The sequence below is a fragment of the Callospermophilus lateralis genome, chromosome 18, assembly GCF_048772815.1.
Source record: "Callospermophilus lateralis isolate mCalLat2 chromosome 18, mCalLat2.hap1, whole genome shotgun sequence".
NCBI classification, from domain to species: Eukaryota; Metazoa; Chordata; class Mammalia; order Rodentia; family Sciuridae; genus Callospermophilus; species Callospermophilus lateralis.
The window spans coordinates 15,494,024-15,514,674 of NC_135322.1; the positions used below are offsets into that span (position 1 = coordinate 15,494,024).

Genomic DNA, 20,651 nt, shown 5'->3' on the forward strand with positions numbered 1-20,651 from the left:
CCATTGTGCCTGGCTATTTTCTTTCTTTCTTTTTTTTGGTGCTGGGTGTTGAACTCAGGGCCTCCTGCATGCTAAGCATGTGTGAGCCCCTGGGTTCCATCCCTAGCATCAAAAAAGCCAAGCCAAGCCAAGCCAAACCAAACCAAACCAAACTAGGCCTACACATCCCTAATCTTTTTTCTCTAGATCTCTGGTCTCCATAACTGTCAAATCCTAATGACCTCTGGGGATAAAATGGGCTGCTCTCTGACTGCTGACAAGAGCAAGGTCACCTTCTATGCCCTAATTTGGACCAGTGCCAAGAGATGTGAAGAGAAAAGAGCAAGGGAGGAAGGCAGAAGACAGGTGGCCATGCTGATGTCAAGGGGCGCAAAGGAAGAGCATGTGTCACCTGTGCCGGGTCTTGTCAGGCACCTGTCCTTCCAGAGGCAACATTGCTTCTAGGAGGGAGCTATGGGACCGGGTTGGGGGAGAGGCTTATTTTTCAACACAAATCCTTTTGTGAATTTTTTTTTTTTTTACCGCGCTTCACCTTTCAAAGCATAAATGAAGAGAACATCTCCAAGGTCCTTTCTAACGGAACCGGACAGAGTACCTCTGACTCACCCATGCTGTCTAAGGGTGCACTCTGCCATGGCGCAGGACGCTCCGGGGCAGAAAAGGAAGGAAGGCAGAAGGAAGGCTGTGCAGTCAGGACAGGCAGCAGCAGCTCCTCCTCCCACAGTCGGGCCAGGAGCCGAAGGCAACCAGTGGCCAGACATGGCTGGGCTGGTCCCAGAGGACTGGAGTTCTGGCCTCCAACTGGGGTGGCTCCCTCGGGCCCTGGTTAATTAAGCTAATTAGCACTGCCCGCTGTCAGCCCGGCTGAGCTGGGTGTTCTGTCAACGCGGTTGGCAAGGAGACTCTCCGGGGCCCTGCCCCAGGCAGCGGGCTCGTTGTCCTGGAAGGGCGGCTGGGAGAGGCCAGAGAGCAGAGGCGGGGACAGCCCTGCTGGGCGCTGGGGCTGGGCTTGTGGAACCAGGCCTCCCCTGGTCCCTCCTGAGCCAGAGCCAAGGGCCTCTGGACCTGCGTGCCAGGGGGAGCACCGGCATCAGTGCCCGCCAGCCCTGGGCACCCTCGCACCACCCCTGGGACGTAGGTGCGCCTTTCTTCCTTTTGCGGCTGGGGAAACCGAGGCACGGAAGTCGAGGACACTCAACCCACGTCCACCTGCTGCCCTGCGTCACCCGGGCTGTGCTTGTGGTGAAAGCTGCGGTCCACACACAGCACCTGGCGCTCTGGGTTCTCAGCTGGGGTGGTTGGGTGTTTCATAGGGACCATGGGAATTCCTCATGGCAGCCGTGGGACAGGACCGAGGACCACCTGTGCGTTCCAGGTGAGGGACTGACCCTCTAGGAGCTTCCATCATGGTGACATGGAGCCATGACACCATCCTCTGACCTGTAGGGCTGTGTGCTCAGGTGGGGCCATGACACCTCACCCACCTGGGGAGCGCCATCTCTCCCAGGCCCCAACTCCCTCACCTCACATCCCCACGTGAGGGGGTCGCCTCTAGATGAGATTGCTTGGGGGTCGGGTCTTCCCAGTCAGCACCCTGCCCTGTGGTAGGCCCTGAGGTGACGGCAGAAGCTCTTCCAAGACCCGTTTCCTCCTTGGTTTCTGGAGATGACCACTCACGCGTGGCCGCCCATCAGCTCAGCACTGTGCAGTGGCCCATGGTGGCTGTGCCGGCCATGAGGCTCTGGTGCCAAAGAGTCAGCTGCCTGCAGTTCAGAGTATCTCCTCCCCATGCCACAACCTCTACAGCCCCGTGTTGGTCAGAGCAGATGCCAAGTGCCTTACATGAGGCCACAAGACACGCCACCATCTGCCCCACTGCCACCCTGACCTCATGTCCCACACCCTCCCCTTGCTCACATGGTTCCTGCTACTGGACCCTCCTCCCAAGGGCCACACCTCAGGGTCTTGACTGTTGCCTCCTTCTGCCTACCAAAGCTCTTCATGCAGATGCCACCATAGCCGAGCCCCTGCTGACCCACCGCGTGCCCTCCGCCCCTCACCCAGACCTGAGCATCAGTTCCCGACAGTGGGGACCTCCACCAGGTTCCCTGCCATATCCCCAGTGTATGGACTTGGCTTCTCATCGAGTGAGCATCACTCTCTTCTCGGACCAGAGTGACCCACCTGGCCTCACTGCCCACCCAGGCACTTACTTCTTGGGGTCGGTGAAGGTGAGAGGCCGTGGCGGGGGTTCGTCCGTCCTCTTCCACCCTGTTGGGTGCTTATTGCGCACAGGCTGCTTGGAGAAGAAGGACTTGGGGACAGAGGTGGAGAGCTGGAAGGGGCTGGCCTGGGCCAGCTGGGAGGGCCGAGGAGTCTCTGCGCTGGCAGTTTTGTAAACCTGAGCAGGGTAGCCAGCCCGTGAGCCCATGTCACTGCAAAGAAAGAGTGAAGGGAAGAAGTTCACGGACCCTAGACAACTGCTGCAGGATGTTCCACGACACGGAAGCCTAGAGAAAAGGGGGTCCCTGCAGAGACCCGTCCCACTCCAGCAATGCCCCCGCACATCTGCCCTCTCCACGGGAACCTAAAAAGGCACCCTGGCCCCTGCTGTGGGAGCTACGCAGTTGAAGGCGGGGTCCCATCAGCCCACCTTTCTCTAGGTGACCTTGGTTGACAGGCTGCTCTATTTCCTTCCTTTTCATCTGGGCATTAAAAACAGAGAAGGTGGCTTTTACTCGGGGGAGGGGAGGTGGGAGGATTTTGCTTTTCCATTATTTGGATCATACCGATTATTTTGTAACTTGTGATATTTTTTTCCAGGTGTTGAGGACCAAATTCAGGATCTTGTACATGCTATGTATAATTTTTTAAGAATGTATTTTGCAGGGCTGGGGATGTGGCTCAAGCGGTAGTGCACTCATCTGGCATGTGCAAGGTGCTGGGTTCGATCCTCAGCACCCATAAAAATAAAATAAATATGTTGTGTCCCCCGAAAACTAAAAAATAAATATTAAAAAAGATTCTCTCTCTCTTAAAAAAAAAGAATATATTTTGCTATGTATGCTTTTTTGAAGCACTTAGTACATGTCAGATACTATAGTTAGCTAGTCTAAGACCACAGCTCCCTAAGCTAAATATTAGATTTTTGTTGAATTAATGCTACAACGACCTACTGATATCAACTGAACCTAAACTTTAGGGACACAAATGCTGCAGGAAACCAACTTTAATTTTTTTTTTTTTTTGGTGGTACGGGGAATTCAACCCAGGACCACACACACGCACTAGCCAAGCGCTCTAATACTGAGCTACATCCGCAGCCCTTTTTAAAAAAATGTTGAGTCAGGGTTGCACTAAGTTTCTCAGCCTAGCCTCAAACATGCAATCCTCTTTCTTGCCTCAGCCTCCCAAGCAGTTGCAATTACAGGTGCGCACCATTGTGCTTGGTCAATTAAAGAAAAAAATTTTAATGAAATTCTATTCCAAATAAGAGATATTTAATGACAAAATAGAAGATACCTTTGAAATATAAGCTAGTAAATCCTTTCTGAAGGTCGATTTAGTGGATGGGACTTTTGACTATGGCCAGAGGAGGAGACTGGCAAATCCTCTTCCCAAAGAGGCCCAAACTAACAAACCAAAAACCCTTTCAAGCATTCTGAAAAATGACCAAAGGCATGCAACAATCTGGAAAGCACTAAGCTTGACAAACTGCTGAAGTGGGTAGGAACCAAGGGCATCTGTGGCTCCAAGGAGACATTAAGAGTATACAACAAAAAGACAGGCAGTGGCGCACGCCATAATCCCAGTAGCTCGGGAGGCTGAGGCAGGAGGACAGAGAGTTCAAAGCCAACCTTAGCAACGGTGAATTGCTAAGCAACTCAGTGAGACCCTGTCTCTAAATAAAATACAAAATAGGAATGGGGATGGGACTCGGTGGTTGAGTGCCCCTGAGTTCAATCCCTGGTACCAAAAAGAGAGTATATAATGAGTTTCAAAAGGAGATGAGAGAAAGGGGCAGAAGAAATATCTGAAGAAATAATGACTGAAAACTTCCTAAATCTGATTTTAAAAAATCATTAATCTATACATTTAAGAAGCTCAACAAACCCCAAGCATAATAAATAGAGAGACCCACATCTCAAAAAACACCTGAAAGTAAAATACTAAGATAAAAATCTTGAAAGTATCCAGAGAAAAGATTCATTGCTTACAGAAAAGCTGAAAAAATTAACTGCTGACTTTTCATTTGAAACAATGGAATAAAATGTCATTTTCAAAGCACTGAAAGAAAAAAAAAAAGTTAACCACAATTCTATATCCAGACTAACTATCCTTGAAAAAAATGAAGGCAATCTAGAGATGTTCCCATATAAACAGAGAGAAAATGTGTGTTGCTAGCACATTTGCCTAATAAGAAATAATATCAGGAAGTCCTCACACTAAAAGAAGTTAATCCAGATAAGCAACATGCAATTTTTAAATTAAAAAAAAAATTTTTAGTTATAGGTAGACATAATATCTTTATTTTATATTTATGTGATGCTGAGGATTGAATCCAGTGCCTCTACCTGAGCCATAACCACAGCCCAACATGCAGTTTTTTAAAAAAATATATTTATTTTTTGGTTAGACACAATACCTTTAAATTGTTTATTTATTTTTATGTGGTGTTGAGGATCAAACCCAGGGCTTCGCGCATGCTAGGTGAGCGCTCTACCGCTGAGCCATAACCTCAGCCCCCAAAATGAAGTTTTTTAAAAAATATATTTATTTTCAATTGCAGTTGGACACAATACCTTTATTTATTTATTTTTACATGGCGCTTAGGATTGAACCCAGGACCTTCCACTTGCTAGACGAGTGCTCTATTGCTAAGCCACAACCTCACCTTTAACATACAGTTTTTTAAAAATGACTATAGATTATGCTTTCACATTTCTTCTCTCACCCTTACTTAAAGACACAAGGCAATAATTAACTCTATTGTTGGGCTTGTAACATATATGTGATAAAACTGCACAAAGAAGGGAAAAGAGTAGGGCTATACTAGAGAAAAATTTTCATGTATTACTGGAATGAAGTTAGTATTAACCTGAATCGCACTGATAGATGCATATTGTAATAACAACAATAACAACAAAAAACAGGTACATAAGAGTGAATTTGCAAATGACACACTAAATTAAATTTAACACAGTATTAAGCAATAAAGGAAAAACAGAAGCTAGAAAGATAGTAAACATAAAGAAAACAAGTAGCAAAGTACCCAGTGTAAAACTATTATCAATAATTACATTAAGCCAGGCGCAGTGCTCATACCTGTAATCCCAGTGACTCAGGAGGTTGAGGCAGGAGGATTGTAAATTTCAGGCCAGCCTCAGCAATTTAGAAAGGCTCTAAGTAACTTAGCAAGACACTATCTCAAAATAAAAAATAAAAGGGCTGGGAATATATAAAGCACACCTGGGTTAAATACCCAGTACCAAAAAAGTTAAATTAATTAATTAATGTAAATGGTTTAGTGGGGTGCAGCGGCACATGCCTATAATAGTGACTCAGGCATCCCCAGGTTTAATCCTCCAGTATACAAAAACAAAAAACAGCTTAGCAAGACACGGTTATGCACAGCTGTAATGCTAAAGGCTGAGGCAGAAGGATTGCAAGTTTGAGGTCAGTGTGGGCAATTTAGTGAGAGCTTGTCTCAATAAAATAATACTAATAAAAAGGGCTGGGGGATAAGCTCACCCGAGCTTGCTTACCTAGCTTGGCCAAGGCCCTGTGTTCAATCCCTAATACCACAAAAAGGGAAGAAAAGAAGAAAAAAGGGAATGGTCTAAACACTCTATTCAGAAGGCAGAGACTTGTAGGCTGGATTTAAAAAGCAACATATGCTTTCTACAATTCAGCAATGTCTATTAATTGACAAAGGTTGCACACTGTGAGGAGATATCCAGGAAGCCCCGAAGCACGTCACCATGAGCATGGACCTCATAACACTACGGAGGTGCAGGGAGGCTTCCCCAAGGAGGCGAGGGATTCGGAGCTCAGAAGCGACCCAAGGGCGTCAGCCTAGTGTTTGGCCCCCCACAAACCACACCACAGAAAAGTCACACAAATACTCATCTGTACACATGGGGATGCTCACAGAAGTGCTGTTATGATCAAGAAAAACTGGGAAAAAAATAAAATGATAAGAAAAGGTGGAAATGGTCTGAATGATTGAAATGGAACCCAGGGACTATATCCCCAGCCCTTTTTACACCCAGCCAGGCAAAAATCTATATATACATAAACACATATATTTGTGTTTACATATAATATGTATATATGTATATATGAAATATGGTTATGATTTTTTTCTTTTATAGGAAGGAAATTAGCAGTGCTTCTCCAACTGCAGGTCATGAAATAGACTTAGTGGGTCTTAATTTGTTTTTTTGGTGGTACTGGGGTTTGAACCCAGGGGATTTTTACTCCTGAGTCACATCTCCAATTCTTTTTATTTTATCTTAAGACAGAGTCTTGCTAAGTTGTCCAGGCTGGCCTCAAACTTGGGCTCCTTCTGCCTCAGCTTCCTGAATGGCTTAGATTATATGTGTGTGACATTGTTCCTGGTAGGTCTTAAGAGTTCTATTCTTTTATTTTTATTTTTAGCTACTGAGGTAGGACCCAGAGCCTCATACACATTAGGCAAGTACTTTACACTGAGCTACACACACCCAGTGCAGGGGAAAAAAAAAAGAAATAGACTAAAAAATATGTCAGTGTGATCACATAAGTTAAGTATTTAGTGAAAATTCCAGATGTCTGTGTTGGATTATAATGTAAAATGTTTTTCTACTTTGGGGAATGGTCAAAATGTTTTAAAGAACTGGGTTGGTACAGGTTTGGAGAAAAATCTCTGGAGGAGTGTACACCATCTGATTACGTCTGAAGGGAATGATAGTGGGGAGGTGTCAAGGATACAAGTCAGGTTAAACTATATAACTTGGCACAGGGCAAACAGGACATGGCCACCTGACACCTCAGTCTAGGTGTGGCTCAGTGGTAGAGCACCTGCCTAGCATGCGTAGGCCCTGGGTTCCACAACCTCGGAAAAATCAAAACAAAACAAGACAGGGAAAGAACTTGGGTCCTGGAGTCAATAAATGACCCAAGCTTGGGGCCTTCTCTAACCTTGAGTTCTGGGAGGTGATACATTTGCCTCAGGAGAGAGAACTGGGGAAAGGGAAAATATTGATCACAGCAGACAAAGTTTCAGATTGGGGGAGTCAACTTTAGTGATCTATTGCACTGCACAGTGACCATGTATAATGTATATTTCAGAGCAATATTGGTGCCAAAATAGACATGTAGACTAATGGTACAAAATAGAAGACAGAGAGACAAACCCCATAAATACAGTTACCTCATACTAGACAGAGGTGCCAAAAACATACATTGGAGAAAATACAGCCTATTCAACAAATGGCGCTGGGAAAACTGGAAATCCATATGTAGCAAAATGAAATTAAACCTTTCTCTCTCACCCTGCACAAAAATCAACTCAAAGTAGATCACAGACTTAGACACTAGAACAGAGACCCTGTGCCTAACAGAAGAAAAAGTAGGCCCAAAACTTCAGCATGTCAGCTTAGGACCCGACTTCCTAAACAATAGGATGGATTCAAACCATCATCTCTAGCAATTAGAGGAATACAAATCAAAACTACTCAAAGATTTCATCTCACTCTACTTAAAATGGCAATTATCAAGAATATAAGCAATAAAAAATGTTGGCGAGAATGTGGGGAAAAAGGCACACTCATACACTGATGGTGGGACTGCAAATTGGTGCAACCACTATGGAAAGCAGTATGGAGATATCTCAGAAAACTTGGAATGGACTTGGAATGGAACCACCATTTGACCCAGCTATCCCATTATTTGGTTTATAGCCAAAGGACTTCAAATCAGCATATTACAGTGACGCAGCCACATCAATGTTTATAGCAAGCAGCTCAATTCACAATAGCTAAACTATGGAACCAACCTAGGTGCCCTTCAATAGATGAATGGATAAAGAAAATGTGGTACATATACACAATTGAATATTACTCAGCCTTAAAGAAGAATGAAATTATGGCATTTCCTATAAATGTATATAAAACTAGAGAATGTCATGCTAAGTGAAATAAGCCAATCCCAAAAAACCAAAAGCTGAATGTTTTCTCTGATAAATGGATGCTGATTCACAGCGGGGCAGGGGATAGGGAAGAATGAAGGAACATTGGTTTATGTAGAGTAGAGTGAGGGGAGGGCTGGGGCTGTGGGGATGGGAAGGACGGTAGAACAAGACAGACATTGTTACTCTATATACATGTGTGATTACACTACTGGAGTGATTCTGCGCCATGTATAGCCAGAGGAAGGAGAAATTTTCTCCATTTGTGTACAATGTGTCAAAATGCTTTCTATTGGGGCCTGGGGTTGTGGCTCAGTGGTAGAGTGCTCACCTAGCACGCTTGAGGCACTGGGTTTGATCCTCAGCACCACATAATAATGAAATAAAGATAGTGTGTCCACCACCTACAACTAAAAAATAAATATTTTAAAAAATATTGTAAAATATTTCTATTGTGAAATAAATACATTTTAAAAATAATGTATATTTTTAAATTGCTCAGAGTAATTTTAATGTTCTCTCTCTCTCTCTCTCTCACACACACACACACACACACACACACACACACCTACCTACATACACACAAAGGTAAGCTGGAGCTGGATATGACGGTGCACGCCTGTAATCCCAGACTTGGGAGGCTGAGGCAGGAGGACCCCAAGTTACGTGCCAGCCTCAGCAACTTAGTGAGGCCCTAAGCAACTGAGTGAGACGCTGTCTCAAATGAAACGTAAAAAGGGTCAGAGATGTGGTTCAGTGGTAAAGCGCCCCTGGGTTCAAGTCCCAATACCAAGAAAAAACCAAAACAAACTACCCTCCACAAAATGGTAAGTTGGTTTAAGGTGAGAGACACATTAATAATTAGCCTGACTGAATCTTTTGGTAATGTAAACATAAATCAAAGCATCAGGCTGTACTGCTTAAACAAATACAATTGTTATTATATAAAAATAATAAGCCAACTTCTGCCAATTGAGCTGGGACTTTGTTACTTGCAGCTGAAAGCACTCCCATGTCAATGTCTTCAGTCCTGCTAGCTCAACAGGGCCTTGCGAGATCATTTTTCCCCTGAAGCCACTGTGCATCTTGATCCAGTCCCTCTGTGGGAGGGATCACCCCTTCCCACACAACCCATAGAACATGAGCCGTGTCAGGTGCTACGCATGCATGTTGCTTCTCTGTGTGCTGCACAGGGTGGAATCCTGACCCCGTCTGTGCATCAAGAGAGTAACGGTTCTTTCAGAAACACCAGCTGTGGTCATGTGTGTTCCTGTGGCCTCAAGAGCGAATCTGAAAAAATCAGGCAGCGTGGTGTGGTGGATAAGGATGGCTACCTGACCAGGTTCCAAGCTCAGGGAGGACATATGCTTGTCCGCCTTGTATCTCAGTGGAGCATTTAAGATTTTGTGGCAGTAAACAGTTCTGCAGCTTGCCAAAAGAGCAGAGACTAGGTAGAGAATCTATATGTGCAGTGCCTCTGATCTGTCCAGCCCTGGGACTCTGCAGGGGCCCTGGTCAGTGGTCCTGGGTGGGTGACAGGCACAAAGGGAATGAGCTATGGCCCCTCAGGAGGAAGAGCAGTGGTAGTGCAGGTGGCACTGAGCTCAGTCAGCCCCATTTAGTTGCCCGCAACCCCCGGGTCAGGATACTACTACCATGTTTCAGGTGGAGAAACTGGGGCCCAGAAAGACTGAAGACATTGCTCCAAATGATGCACCCAGTAGGGGCAGAGCCAGGATGCACATCAAGGCAGTCAGTTTCAGTGGTTCTTTTTTAAAATATTTTTTTAGCTGGTCACGGTGGCTCACACCTGTAATCCCAGTGGCTCGGGAGGCTGAGGCAGGAGGATTGCGAGTTCAAAGCCTCAGCAATGGCAGGGCGTTAAGCAATGCAGTGAGACCCTGTCTCTAAATAAAATACGAAATAGGGCTGGGGATGTGGGTCAGTGGTCGAGTGCCCCAGAGTTTAATTCCTGGTACCAAAAAATAAAAAAAAAAAATTTTTTTTAGTTGTCAATGAACACTTATTTATTTATTTATACGTGGTGCTGAGAATTGGAGCCAGTGCCTCACACACGCTAGGCATGTGCTCTTCCACTGAGCCACAACCCCAGCCCTGTTTCAGTGTTTCTAACCACTACCCTGAACACCCAACAATCCCAATGATGAACACACAGTAATAAAAGCAAACAGCAGCTCTGATAGCTCCAAGCCCCAGCGATGTCTCAGGTCCTGGGCTGAGTTCTTCAGATTCATGGTCTCAGTGCATCCTTCCAACCTTAGACCACGCTCCCACCCTCATCCTATCTGACAGGTGGGAAATGGGCAAGTGGGGAAGCTGCGATCTGGACATGGGCAGCTGGGGGCAGAGCTGGGAAATCACACTGCACACCTACACCCAGGGAGCCACCAGAGGGCCTGGGCCACCTGGCCTGAACTGCTGGACCAGTCTTGCTTTCTCTCTCTGATGTGGCTGGAACGTGTAGAGTCATGGGTGGCCACACCTGCCCTGGGCTTGAGGAGCAGAAGTGACAGGCCTACAGGAAGTGCAGAGAGGACATGAGGGAGACTCAAAATGGAGTCGGCTGTGGTGGTGCACACTGGGATCCTTGCGATCCCAGTGACTCTGGAGGCTGAAGCAGGAGGATCCCGAGTTTGAGGCCAGCCTCAGTAACCTAGCAAGATCCTTTCTCAAAATAAAAAATAAAAAGGAGCGGGACGTAGTTCAGTGGTAAAGTGCCTCTAGACTCAGTCTTCAGTACAAACAAACAAAAAACAAAAGGGAGAAAGAAAAAGAAAAAAGAAGAAAGAAAGGACTGGGGATGTAGCTCAGGAGTAAAGTGCTCCTGGGTTCAATTCCTAATACTGACAAAACCAAACCAAACCAAAACAAAACCCCCCAAAACCAACCAGCCAACCAACCAAACAAACAAATCCAGAGGGGCTCAAAATGGATCCTGATCCAGTTGCTCCGCAACCCCCTGCCAAGCACTGCTGGTCCACCAAGACCATCACAGTGGCCTGCTCTTTGGGCTCCTGCATCCTCACCAATCTCCTCAGCACTCAGGACTCTCTTCTGCTCAGGACTTAGGTTCCAGCTCCCTCAGGGAGAAAACCAGAGTCCTCCCATCAGTCCCGTCTCCTTCCTGCCCTCAGGTCCTCCACTCCCCTCTGCCTCCTCTGTGGCAACCACCTGGAAGCTGTTCAGCAAACATTCCAGAAACGTTTCTACCTCAGGGCCTTTGCATGACCCCTCTCTCCACAGATCTCTGCCTGGCTCCTCATTCCTTTGAGTTCTAGGACACAGCCTGGAACAGTTCCACTTCCCAAGCTGATTGTGACTCTGCACAGGTCTGCCATCTGTGGTCCCGACCTCACACACACAGGCAGGGCAGGCCCTAGCAGATCCCAGGGCCCCCAGATTACCTTTCAAGGCTGTGCCCCTAGATGGTATCCTGGAGACTGCTGGCACAGCCTGGGGAAGCCAGGCCACGTGCTTCCTGCCTGCTGGGAACGCCCAGCTGCGTCAGCTCCACGTGGAGAGGAGTCTCTGATTGCCCCTCAACAGCCCTGACAAATTGCTGTGGAGCCCAGGGAGCTGTGGAGCGTGAGCTGCCTTGGGGGAGGGTGGGGGCCAGGTGGCTGCCCGCCTGGCATCACCCAGCCCACTGTGGTGCCCAGCGCAGGCACTGGCGCCTGGCAGCATGCCTGGCAGCCGGGCTCCCATGACGAATGTCTGGGGGGAGGGTCTGGGAAGCCATGGGAGTCATCGATGGGCACAGGCTGCAGCAGCTTTCATGGCAGGGGCGGGAGCCGGGGCGGAAGCGAGCGAGTGGGGTTCCCTGCTGGGGCACGGCAGGGCCCATCTCTTTCCTGGCAGCCCTTGGATTTTGCCCTCCATTCTCGGTTCCCCTCTCCCCCCAAAACAGTCCACTTCTCCCAGACACCCAAGCGATCATTTTAAAGACCAGTTAGATCACGGCTCCAGTGTCTTCCAAGTCCCCAAGCACGTGACCATAGTCCTGAGCCTGCTAGAACTGCTCCTGCCCACCTTGCCCATGTGACCTTGTGCCACTCGCCCCTTGGGCCCCTGCTGCGCCCCCGCTGGCCCCCTGAGCACTCCTGGAGCACAGCGAGTGGTTCCTGGGTCCCGGGGGTGTTTGCTCCTTCAGCTGCATGGACCTCGCCCTGGCTTCCTACAGCACATTCCCGCCCTCAGGGGGCTTTCTGGGACCCCCACAATGTTCTGTCGGGTTTTTCTCCCCTGCACTCACTGCCACCTGGCACACCACATGGTGGTTTAGTTGTCTGTCTGTCTGGCTCTCCCTGCAGAAACACGTCAGCCCCAGGAGGGAGCAGTGTCTGCAACGTTCAGCTTGGCGGGCGCTGCCATGGCCAGAGAACTTGAGGACTGTTCCTCTGGGGCTGTCCCCCTGCCTTCTCTTCCTGTAAACATCTCAAGCACTCCCCTCTGCAGCAGCCCTGGACACCCAGGAGTCAGCCTAGATGTGTGGTGCCTCCCTCCTCACACGGTGTGTGCCTGCCCAGGGGCGTCACCACACATGCACACACGCAGCTGCTCTGTCCCCTGCTCCAGGCCCCAATCCTTCTGACCTCAGCCAGCCCCTCCCTCGAGGCTTTACCTCTTGTCTTGCCGCTAAACTACCTTTCAAAACCCAGGTCTGCCGTCACCCTCTCTGCTGAAACCTTGCCTGGCTTTCCTCTGTGCAGGATCCATCCACACTCCCGTGATGGCGCCAGGAGGACTGGGAGTGCTCTGACCTCTGATAACCTCTCCGACCCTTGGTTTCTACACCAAGAGCTCAGAGACCTGAAGGTGCCACCCTACTGTCCTTCTAAGGGACTTCACTCCTGTTCCCTCTCAGAAGTAAACCCTCTAGCTGTGCGGTGAGCACACCTGTAATCCCAGAGCCCTGAGAGGCTGAGGCAGGAGGATTGCAAGTTTGAGCACAGCCTAAGACCTTGGCGAGACCCTGTCTCAAAATAAAAAATAAAAAGGGCTGGAAGGGCTGGGGCTGGGGCTCAGTGGTAGAGCACTCGCCTAGCACATGTGAGGCCCTGGGTTCCATCCTCAGTGCCACATAAAAATAAAGATATTGTATTTACCTAAAACGAAAAATAAATAAATAAATAAAAGGGCCAGGGAGGTGGCTCAGCAGTTAAGCACCACTGGTATCAATCCTGGTACCAAAAGAAAAAGAAGGAAAAGAAGAAGGGCCAGAGATGTAGCTTAGTGGTAGAGGGTCCGGAGTTTGATCCCCAGTACCGAAACAAACAAATAAATAATAAAGAAAAAAAGAAGTAAACACTCTATATACTCCATCTTTCCTGTTTTTTTTTTTTTTTTTTTTTTTAATTTCAAAAAGCCAAGGCTGGGGGTAGCTCAGTAGTAAAGCATCTAAAGGCCTTGAGTTTTACCCCCAGTACCTCCCCTCAAAAAGTGTTCAACAGGGGCTGGGCTGGGGCTCAGTGGCAGAGCACTTGCCTAGCTTGTGTAAGGCACGGGGTTGGATCCTTAGCACCACATAAAAATATTAAGCACATAAAGGCGTCCATCTACAAATAAAGCTGTCCATTTACAACTACAAAAAAAAAAAAGTGTACAGCAGCCCCTATGTGGTGAAGTGTATGAAACATCACACACATTCATCAACATACATTCATTAACGAACAGTTACAAGGCGAACCTGCATGACTATATCCTAGATCAGGATACCTGAGCAGCACCCCTGAAACCTCAGCCCCCTTCAGAACCTCTTCCGTCCTCCTGTCCCTCTCCCTGGCATAAGTGACCCCTCCTCAGGGACATTACCCTTGCCACCAGGCTACATCAGAGCCAGCTCTGACCCACACCATAGCCACTCTCAGATCCACCGGATTTCCTCTGACACTGTCCCTGAGCAGTGACTGGTCACTGTGTGCTTGCAGTCTCTCCTAGGCGCCTGCCCTTGGGGTGCCGCGCGCGTGGGCAGCAGGTTACGCCTCCAAAGGACTGGACTGGTGTCCACAGATACAGAAGGTTGCTGGGCTGCCTGTGCAAGGGGCAGTGTGGCCAGCAGGGGGCAGAGGCACCTGGGTTCCCGGGGCCCAGGCATGGCCCCAAGCTGGTGCCTGCTGAAGTGGGAAGATGGGGAGGGCCGGCAGGGGGAGCTGGGGGAGCAGGGCGTAGGAACCTGCTGCTCTCTGCGCTCTTCCTTCCTAATCCCCTCCCTCTACTCTTCCCAGGAAACCTCTGCACGGCTGGGTCAGGCCCTCCTCTGGGCTCCCTCATGGCAGCCCAAGCACCTCTGCTGGGCTCTCCCACACTGGCCTACAGCCCTCTGCCTAGGCCTCCCCACTCCAGCCTCGACCCCTCCCGGCTGTCACCCTTGGGGATGGACTTTGAGCTCTGGGAGGGCAGGCCTGGAGACATCTCAGTCCCTGTTGTGCCCCCAGGATTTCCTATAAGAGGCTTTGGCCCAGAAGAGTTGTTCTTAGTCTGAGGCAGGGTCTCATTGAACTCCTCCTCTCCCATTCTATTTTTTAGGGTCTCTCTGAGTTACCTACGCTGGCTTGCAACTTGTGATCCTCTTGCCTTAGCCTCCCAAGTAGCTGGGATTACAGGTGTGTGCCACTGCGCCCAGGACCCCACCCCCTCCCTGATTCTAATGACAGCTAGGCTTGAGGACCAGGCATTGCGTGTGAAGGGATCATTGAATCCTCATTCCTATAAAGGAGGTATGGGATTTATTCCTGATATCATAGATGTGGAAACAGACCCAGAGAGGTCCAGTCACTTCCCCAAGCCACACAGCCAAAGCCCAGCAGAGGCAGGGCTTGAATCTGGGTGGGCTGACTCTGGGGCCCACACTCTTATCCATCAAGAATATTTCTTTTAATCAACCTACTTGATTCCCCCTAACTTGTCAGAGGCAGTATCTGTGGAATCAGGGGATGGGTTTGAAAGGCTTTTTTTCCCCTAATACTCATTAAAACAAACATACATCCATTTAAGATAAAACATTTCCCTCCCAGTACCACCCGAATCACCTCCAGTACCCCATTTTGGGAAATGCAGTTCCACACTAAAGCCTGGTTGCCTAGGAGAAAACTTCAGGAAGCAGCTTTAATGAGTAGATAAGAAAGATTTGCAATTAGCATCAATTGTCTGTATGCAAATTAAAGCTCCCAACCGCAGGGCCCTATTTTGTAGCAGCCCCTCTCCCATTTCACTCCCCCCACTTCTGGGTTCAGCAAATCTTCTCAGACACAGGGTAATTTTGTACCCAGCCCCCTGCCTCTGTCACCACCTACTCCAGGCACAGCTGCCTTTATATATCACTGATTTTAAAACCCCAAGATTATCCAGGTTCACTAATGTGGCCTGTGCCCAGAAGAGAGGTCACCACAACCAAGGCCAGAGACACCCTGGTTTTACCCTAGTCTCAGTGACAAGCAAGTGGATCCTTATCTGCAGTGAGGGCTGGGCCGCATCTGCATTTGCTGATTATTTCTCCCTAGCTCACAGCAAAGGTCTGGGACAGGACAGCTCCTCAGGAAATATTTTTCATTTTATTTTATTTTCTTGTTATAGGGATTATACGCAGGATTGCTTAACCACTGAGCCACATCCTCATTTTTTTTTTTTTTTTTTTTAAATTTAGAGACAGGATGTCACTGAGTTGCTTAGGGCTTTGGTAAGTTGATGAGGCTGGCTTTGAACTAGAGATCCTCAGGCCTCAGCCTCCAGAGCTGCTGCGATTACCCACCACGCCCAGCTCCCAAGAAAAATTTATGAATGAAGTGAGCACATGAATGAGTGAAGGAGCTGTCCAAAGCAGTCCAGGAGTTCCAAAGATTGACTACTTAAACAGGAAGGTGACCTGAGGAGGAGACCTAACCCACTCTCCCTCTCCTCCGCCTTAGCTCTTCTCCAGGGCTCTTTGACTCAGGAACTCCAGGGATGATGGCGCCCAGAGCAAGCACTGCCACCACAGCTACTCTCAACTCAGTTATTAAATCTGCCAAGAGACAGGTATTTCTACACAGAAACCTGGATGCCACTGTGCTGTGGGCAGAGCATTCTGAGGCTGCTGCCTGAGGGCACGAGTCCAGAGGGGAGAGAAGCTGTGGATTTGGGGAGTGGGGAGGGGGGCCCTGCTCCAGTCAGTTGGTGGAGGAATGTGAGGCAGGTGGTGGCCTGAGGGGCCAGCACTGGGGATTTGACCACAGCAGGAATCTTTGCTTGGGGCACACACCTCAGAGGGGGTCCCCGGATGGGACTGGGCCTATGACTCAGTGAACCAATTTTCTTACTATGCATTTTTGGGGAACTTAACTCTACTTTTAGCAGAACCTCCAGGTACACGTGGTTTAGACTTCAGGCTGCTGGGGTTCTCACCCCTAGTGCCTCCTCAAAGTGTGCCTTCCCAGACTTCCCTGTAGCTGCCATGTCACCTGACAGCACCCACTACCATGGGTTCTGGGAAAGTGCTTGCTTTCTCCATACCAAGGGCAAGCTGCACAGAAGGGACAACCCTTCCCCCTCCTCTGTCCCTAGGTACTGCTGGGCACCATATCCATCTTGAGGCTAGCGACTCAAGCCAGCTTGGTAAATTTGGTGGAGCAGGAAGTTCCAGAGCACCAGTCCTTGAAGCCTCCCTGAGCCCCTGCACTGACCTGGCTCTGCCCTCTCTGGACATCAGGTCAGGGGGCTATTAAAGTGTTATTTAAGTCATAGCCAAATGCACTCCTGACAGATGCAGTCTATGACTCCCAGAAAGCATAAAAACCACTGATCTTAGTAGGAGAAAAAGAGATAAAGGGTCAGAGAACCAGAGACAGATAAGGTCAGAGAGATAGTCAGGGGTTTCTCTCCCTCTATCCGGGTCCTCAAAGGCTGATGGATGGGCAGCAGAGGTGGTCTACCAGTCTCTGAACCCTGTAAGCAAACTGGTGTGTCAGTGCAAGTATCTGGCATGTTTCTGAGAGGGTCCCCACCCAGGATGTGACAGGTGGTGAGGATCCCCTGTGGGCCGGGCTGCGGTGGGGCCTTACCTGGGCTGCCTTGGTGGGTCCCGGCTGCCCCCGGCCAGGCCTGTGGGAGTGCTGGAGCCCGAGGAGTACAGCTTTGGTCGGTAGCCCTTGCTCTGGCCAGCAACAGTAGGGGCGGGTGAGACCTCCCGCCGTCTGTCTGTGTGGTGGGACCTCCCGGTGGCCTCATGACCTCCGCCACAAAGGCCCATACTTCCTGGGGGCTTGTGTGGCTTGGTGGGCCGTGGCACCTTGGCCAGGGACATGCAGCTGGGGCTGGAGGTGTAGAGGGTGGTGTCAATGCCGCTGTCACTGGAGCCACCCTTGGAGAGGGGGTCTTGCTCTGGCTCCAGGGGGTCCAGAGGGTCGAACCAGCGGTCGTCACTGTGGCTGCTGGACGCGTTGCTGGAGAGGGTATTGCTGCTGGAATGGCTGGAGTACTGGGGCTCGCCCTGGAAGGCAGGGAGGTGTGTCATCCGAGCCTTGGGGAGGCCTTGGCCCCACCCTCCTCCATTCCAGTGTGAGCCCTGAAACCAGAGAGCTTCAAATCTTGGCTCCCCACTTACTGGCTGAGTTGGCGTGGGCCTGTGATCTGCTCCTCTCTAGCTCACTCCCGCTCTGTGAGAGCTGTGGGGTCCGCAGCCCTGCCTGGCCAGGCTCGGGAGCGGCAGCCGCTGTGTGAACAACAGGCCCAGCCCCGGCACCCGAAACACCGGCCTCCTCCCCTTCTCAGCAAGGCTCCTCCACCCTTTCCACGGCCCCACCCACCCAGGAGCCAGGGACGCACCCTGTGCACCCTCTGCTCACGCTCCTGCCCGGGCCCACAGCAGACTCCAGACTCCGCTCCATCTTCTAAACTCACTCCTTCCTCCACAGCTCCCTGGTCTTGCTCACCACTGCCTCCTGCTGGGCCACTCAACAGTCACCTCTCCGGCCCCCACCACATCTTTGTTCCCCTCATGTTTACATGGTGTCCCTTCCTTGCTCAGAACTGTTTTGTGGTCCCATCTCACTCTGGGGGTACGCTAGGGTCTCACTACAGGCCTCGGGTCAGGTCTTCAAGGTCCGGTCTCTAACTGGCCTCTGTTCTGGTCTCTAACTTCGTCCTCCCGTTCCTCTTGGTCACTGCGGGTCAGCCAGATTGCTCTTCTAGAGCTTCTCTGAACATGTCAGGCGCAGTCCCACCCCAGGGCCTTTGCATTTGCTTGGGTGCTCTTCCCTTGGTTATTTTCAGGGGTCACCTCTGACCTTTTTCAAGGTTCTGGGCTTAAAGATCACCTCAAAGGGCATTGCTGACCCTAAAACAGCAGGGTTTGTGGTTTCTTCCTTAATGGTGCTTTGTTTCTCTTCCACAGCGAGGATCCGTTAGTGGTATAAAACATCTCTGTTCCTTGGCTCACTGCTTACTGTCTGCACTGGGATGTCAACTTCCTGACGGGAGCTCACCTGTCCTCTTTGTCACTGTGGTCTGAATGCTCAAATGCCTACTGAATTAACAGAGGCAGAGAAACTGCCAGGAGCTCCCCCACATTAGCCTGTCTCCTGACCACAGGCTGCACTCCCAGCCTCCCTTGCAGTGGCAGAGTCCTGTCACTGTACAGTGACTCTGTAACTGAGAGTGGTTCCTGGCCTGGCCTCAACACCTCCCCCATGAGCCCCTTTCCTTCCACCCCCCACTGCAATAACACAGGGACCCAGCAGAGAGGTAGAGGTGCTTGGGGGGTGGGGTGACAGCAAAGCCCCACGAGGGAAGGAGCCTGGGTCCTATCACCCTTGGAGCTGCTCCCTGAATACCTGCACTGCACTGTCCCAGGAAGGGAACTGGATCCTATTGCGTGAGGTCACGGAGCCTCAGGGGTGGCAGTTCATCTACCAGGATTGGTTCAATAAAGAGGACACTGAGGCTCAAGATGACCTGGCTGGTGAGGGTTGGAGCCAGGGCATGAGCCTCAAGAGCTCTAACTCCAGACCAGATGTTTAGCCCTCTGCTGGGGGAAGGTGGTGAGGTGGAGGATGTGCTCTAGAGGTGTTCACAGCCAGGGAAGCTGCCCAGGCCCCAGCGGCCTGTGCCCAGGGCGGGGCAGGGCGGGGCCAGACTCACTTTGGAATGCCTGTTGGGGGAGTCTTTGCCTGCTGCATCCTGCCGGGAGCTGTGCTTGCTCATGCTGCTTCCAGCCATGGCTGACAGCCGGGCCTGGGCTGGCACATGCCACAGAGGCTCTGCAAAAAAACAGGAGAAACACCAGTGGTTAGGAGGGTCACAGACAGGGCCTGAAGAGTTGGCCCTGAGTATGGCTGGGTGGCCCCCGCTTTGCCAGCCTGTCTGCTCACCTGGCCCATCAAGTTACACTTGGGGTATAAATTACCTGAGGGTGGGAATCATCAAAGCCAAACAACCATCATCCCCGAATGAAGTCCAGCATGCTTTTGTATCTACTGGCCATTGGATTTTCTCTTTTGTAAATTACCTGTTCATCTCCTTTCACTATCTATCTATCATCTATCCTTCCATCGCTCTGTCATCCATTTACCTATCTTATTTTTTGTGTGGTACTAGGGATTGAACCCAGAGGCCCCTTACCACCCAGTCCCACCCCCAGCCCTTTTTGTTTTATTCTGAGACAGGGTCTTATTCAGTTGTTGAGGTTGGCCTCAAACTCGAGATCCTCCTGCCTCAGCCCCCAGAGTAGCTGGGTTTACAGGTATGTGTCACTGTGCCAGCTCCTTCCCCTATTTTTCCTTTTTATGTAGCGCTGGGGGTTGAGCTCAGGGCCTTATGTGGCTAAACAAGTGCTTGACCACTTCCTGAGCTACATTCCCCAGCCCTTCTTTAAATTTTATTTTAATAAAAGGAAATTGTTAAATTTTCCAGGCTGGCCTCGAACTTGTGATCCTCCTGCCTCAGCCCCTGCGTAGCTGGGATTATGGTGGGAGCCACTACACCCATATTTTTCTATGATTTTATATTTTACCTTATTGGTAGTTTTTCACAAATAAAAGGTAGCAATCCTTTGTTGTTTTAAATGCCTGTACATTTAACCAAACAAACAAACATGCGATCATAATAAACAATGTCCTAAAATTTGATTTTCACTGATGACGTCTCTACACTTGCTTTTCATTTCACAGCTTCACAATTCATCAACGCAACTGAATGTGAAGCTGCTGCATTTTTAATAGCTGCGCAGTGTTCCATCAAGGGAATATGTATCAATTATTAACCAGTGTCTACTGATGGATATTTAGCTTATCTTTTTTTTTTAAATTATTTTTTAGCTGTTGATGGACCTTTATTTTTTATTTATTTATATGCAGTGCTGAGAACCTAACCCAGGGCCTCACACATGTGAGGCAAATGCTCTACCACTGAGCCACAAGCCCAGCCTGATATTTATTTATTTAATTTTTTAAAAATAGTTTTTAAAGCTATTTGTTATTTATTTGTAATT

General features: G+C 49.4%; 1 protein-coding gene across 3 annotated transcripts in view; it reads right to left on the minus strand.

The window, feature by feature from the left end:
* Positions 1 to 20,651, minus strand: part of Sipa1l3 (signal induced proliferation associated 1 like 3) — a 236,228-nt gene that overhangs the window by 17,789 nt on the left and 197,788 nt on the right. For all 3 annotated transcript variants that reach the window (XM_077105705.1, XM_077105703.1, XM_077105704.1), the window contains exons 14-16: positions 19,304 to 19,422; positions 17,227 to 17,654; positions 2,214 to 2,435 (exon numbers count right to left, since the gene is read on the minus strand). In XM_077105705.1, coding sequence (XP_076961820.1) covers positions 2,214 to 2,435; positions 17,227 to 17,654; positions 19,304 to 19,422 — 769 coding nt within the window. The remainder of the gene's footprint in view (positions 1 to 2,213; positions 2,436 to 17,226; positions 17,655 to 19,303; positions 19,423 to 20,651) is intronic.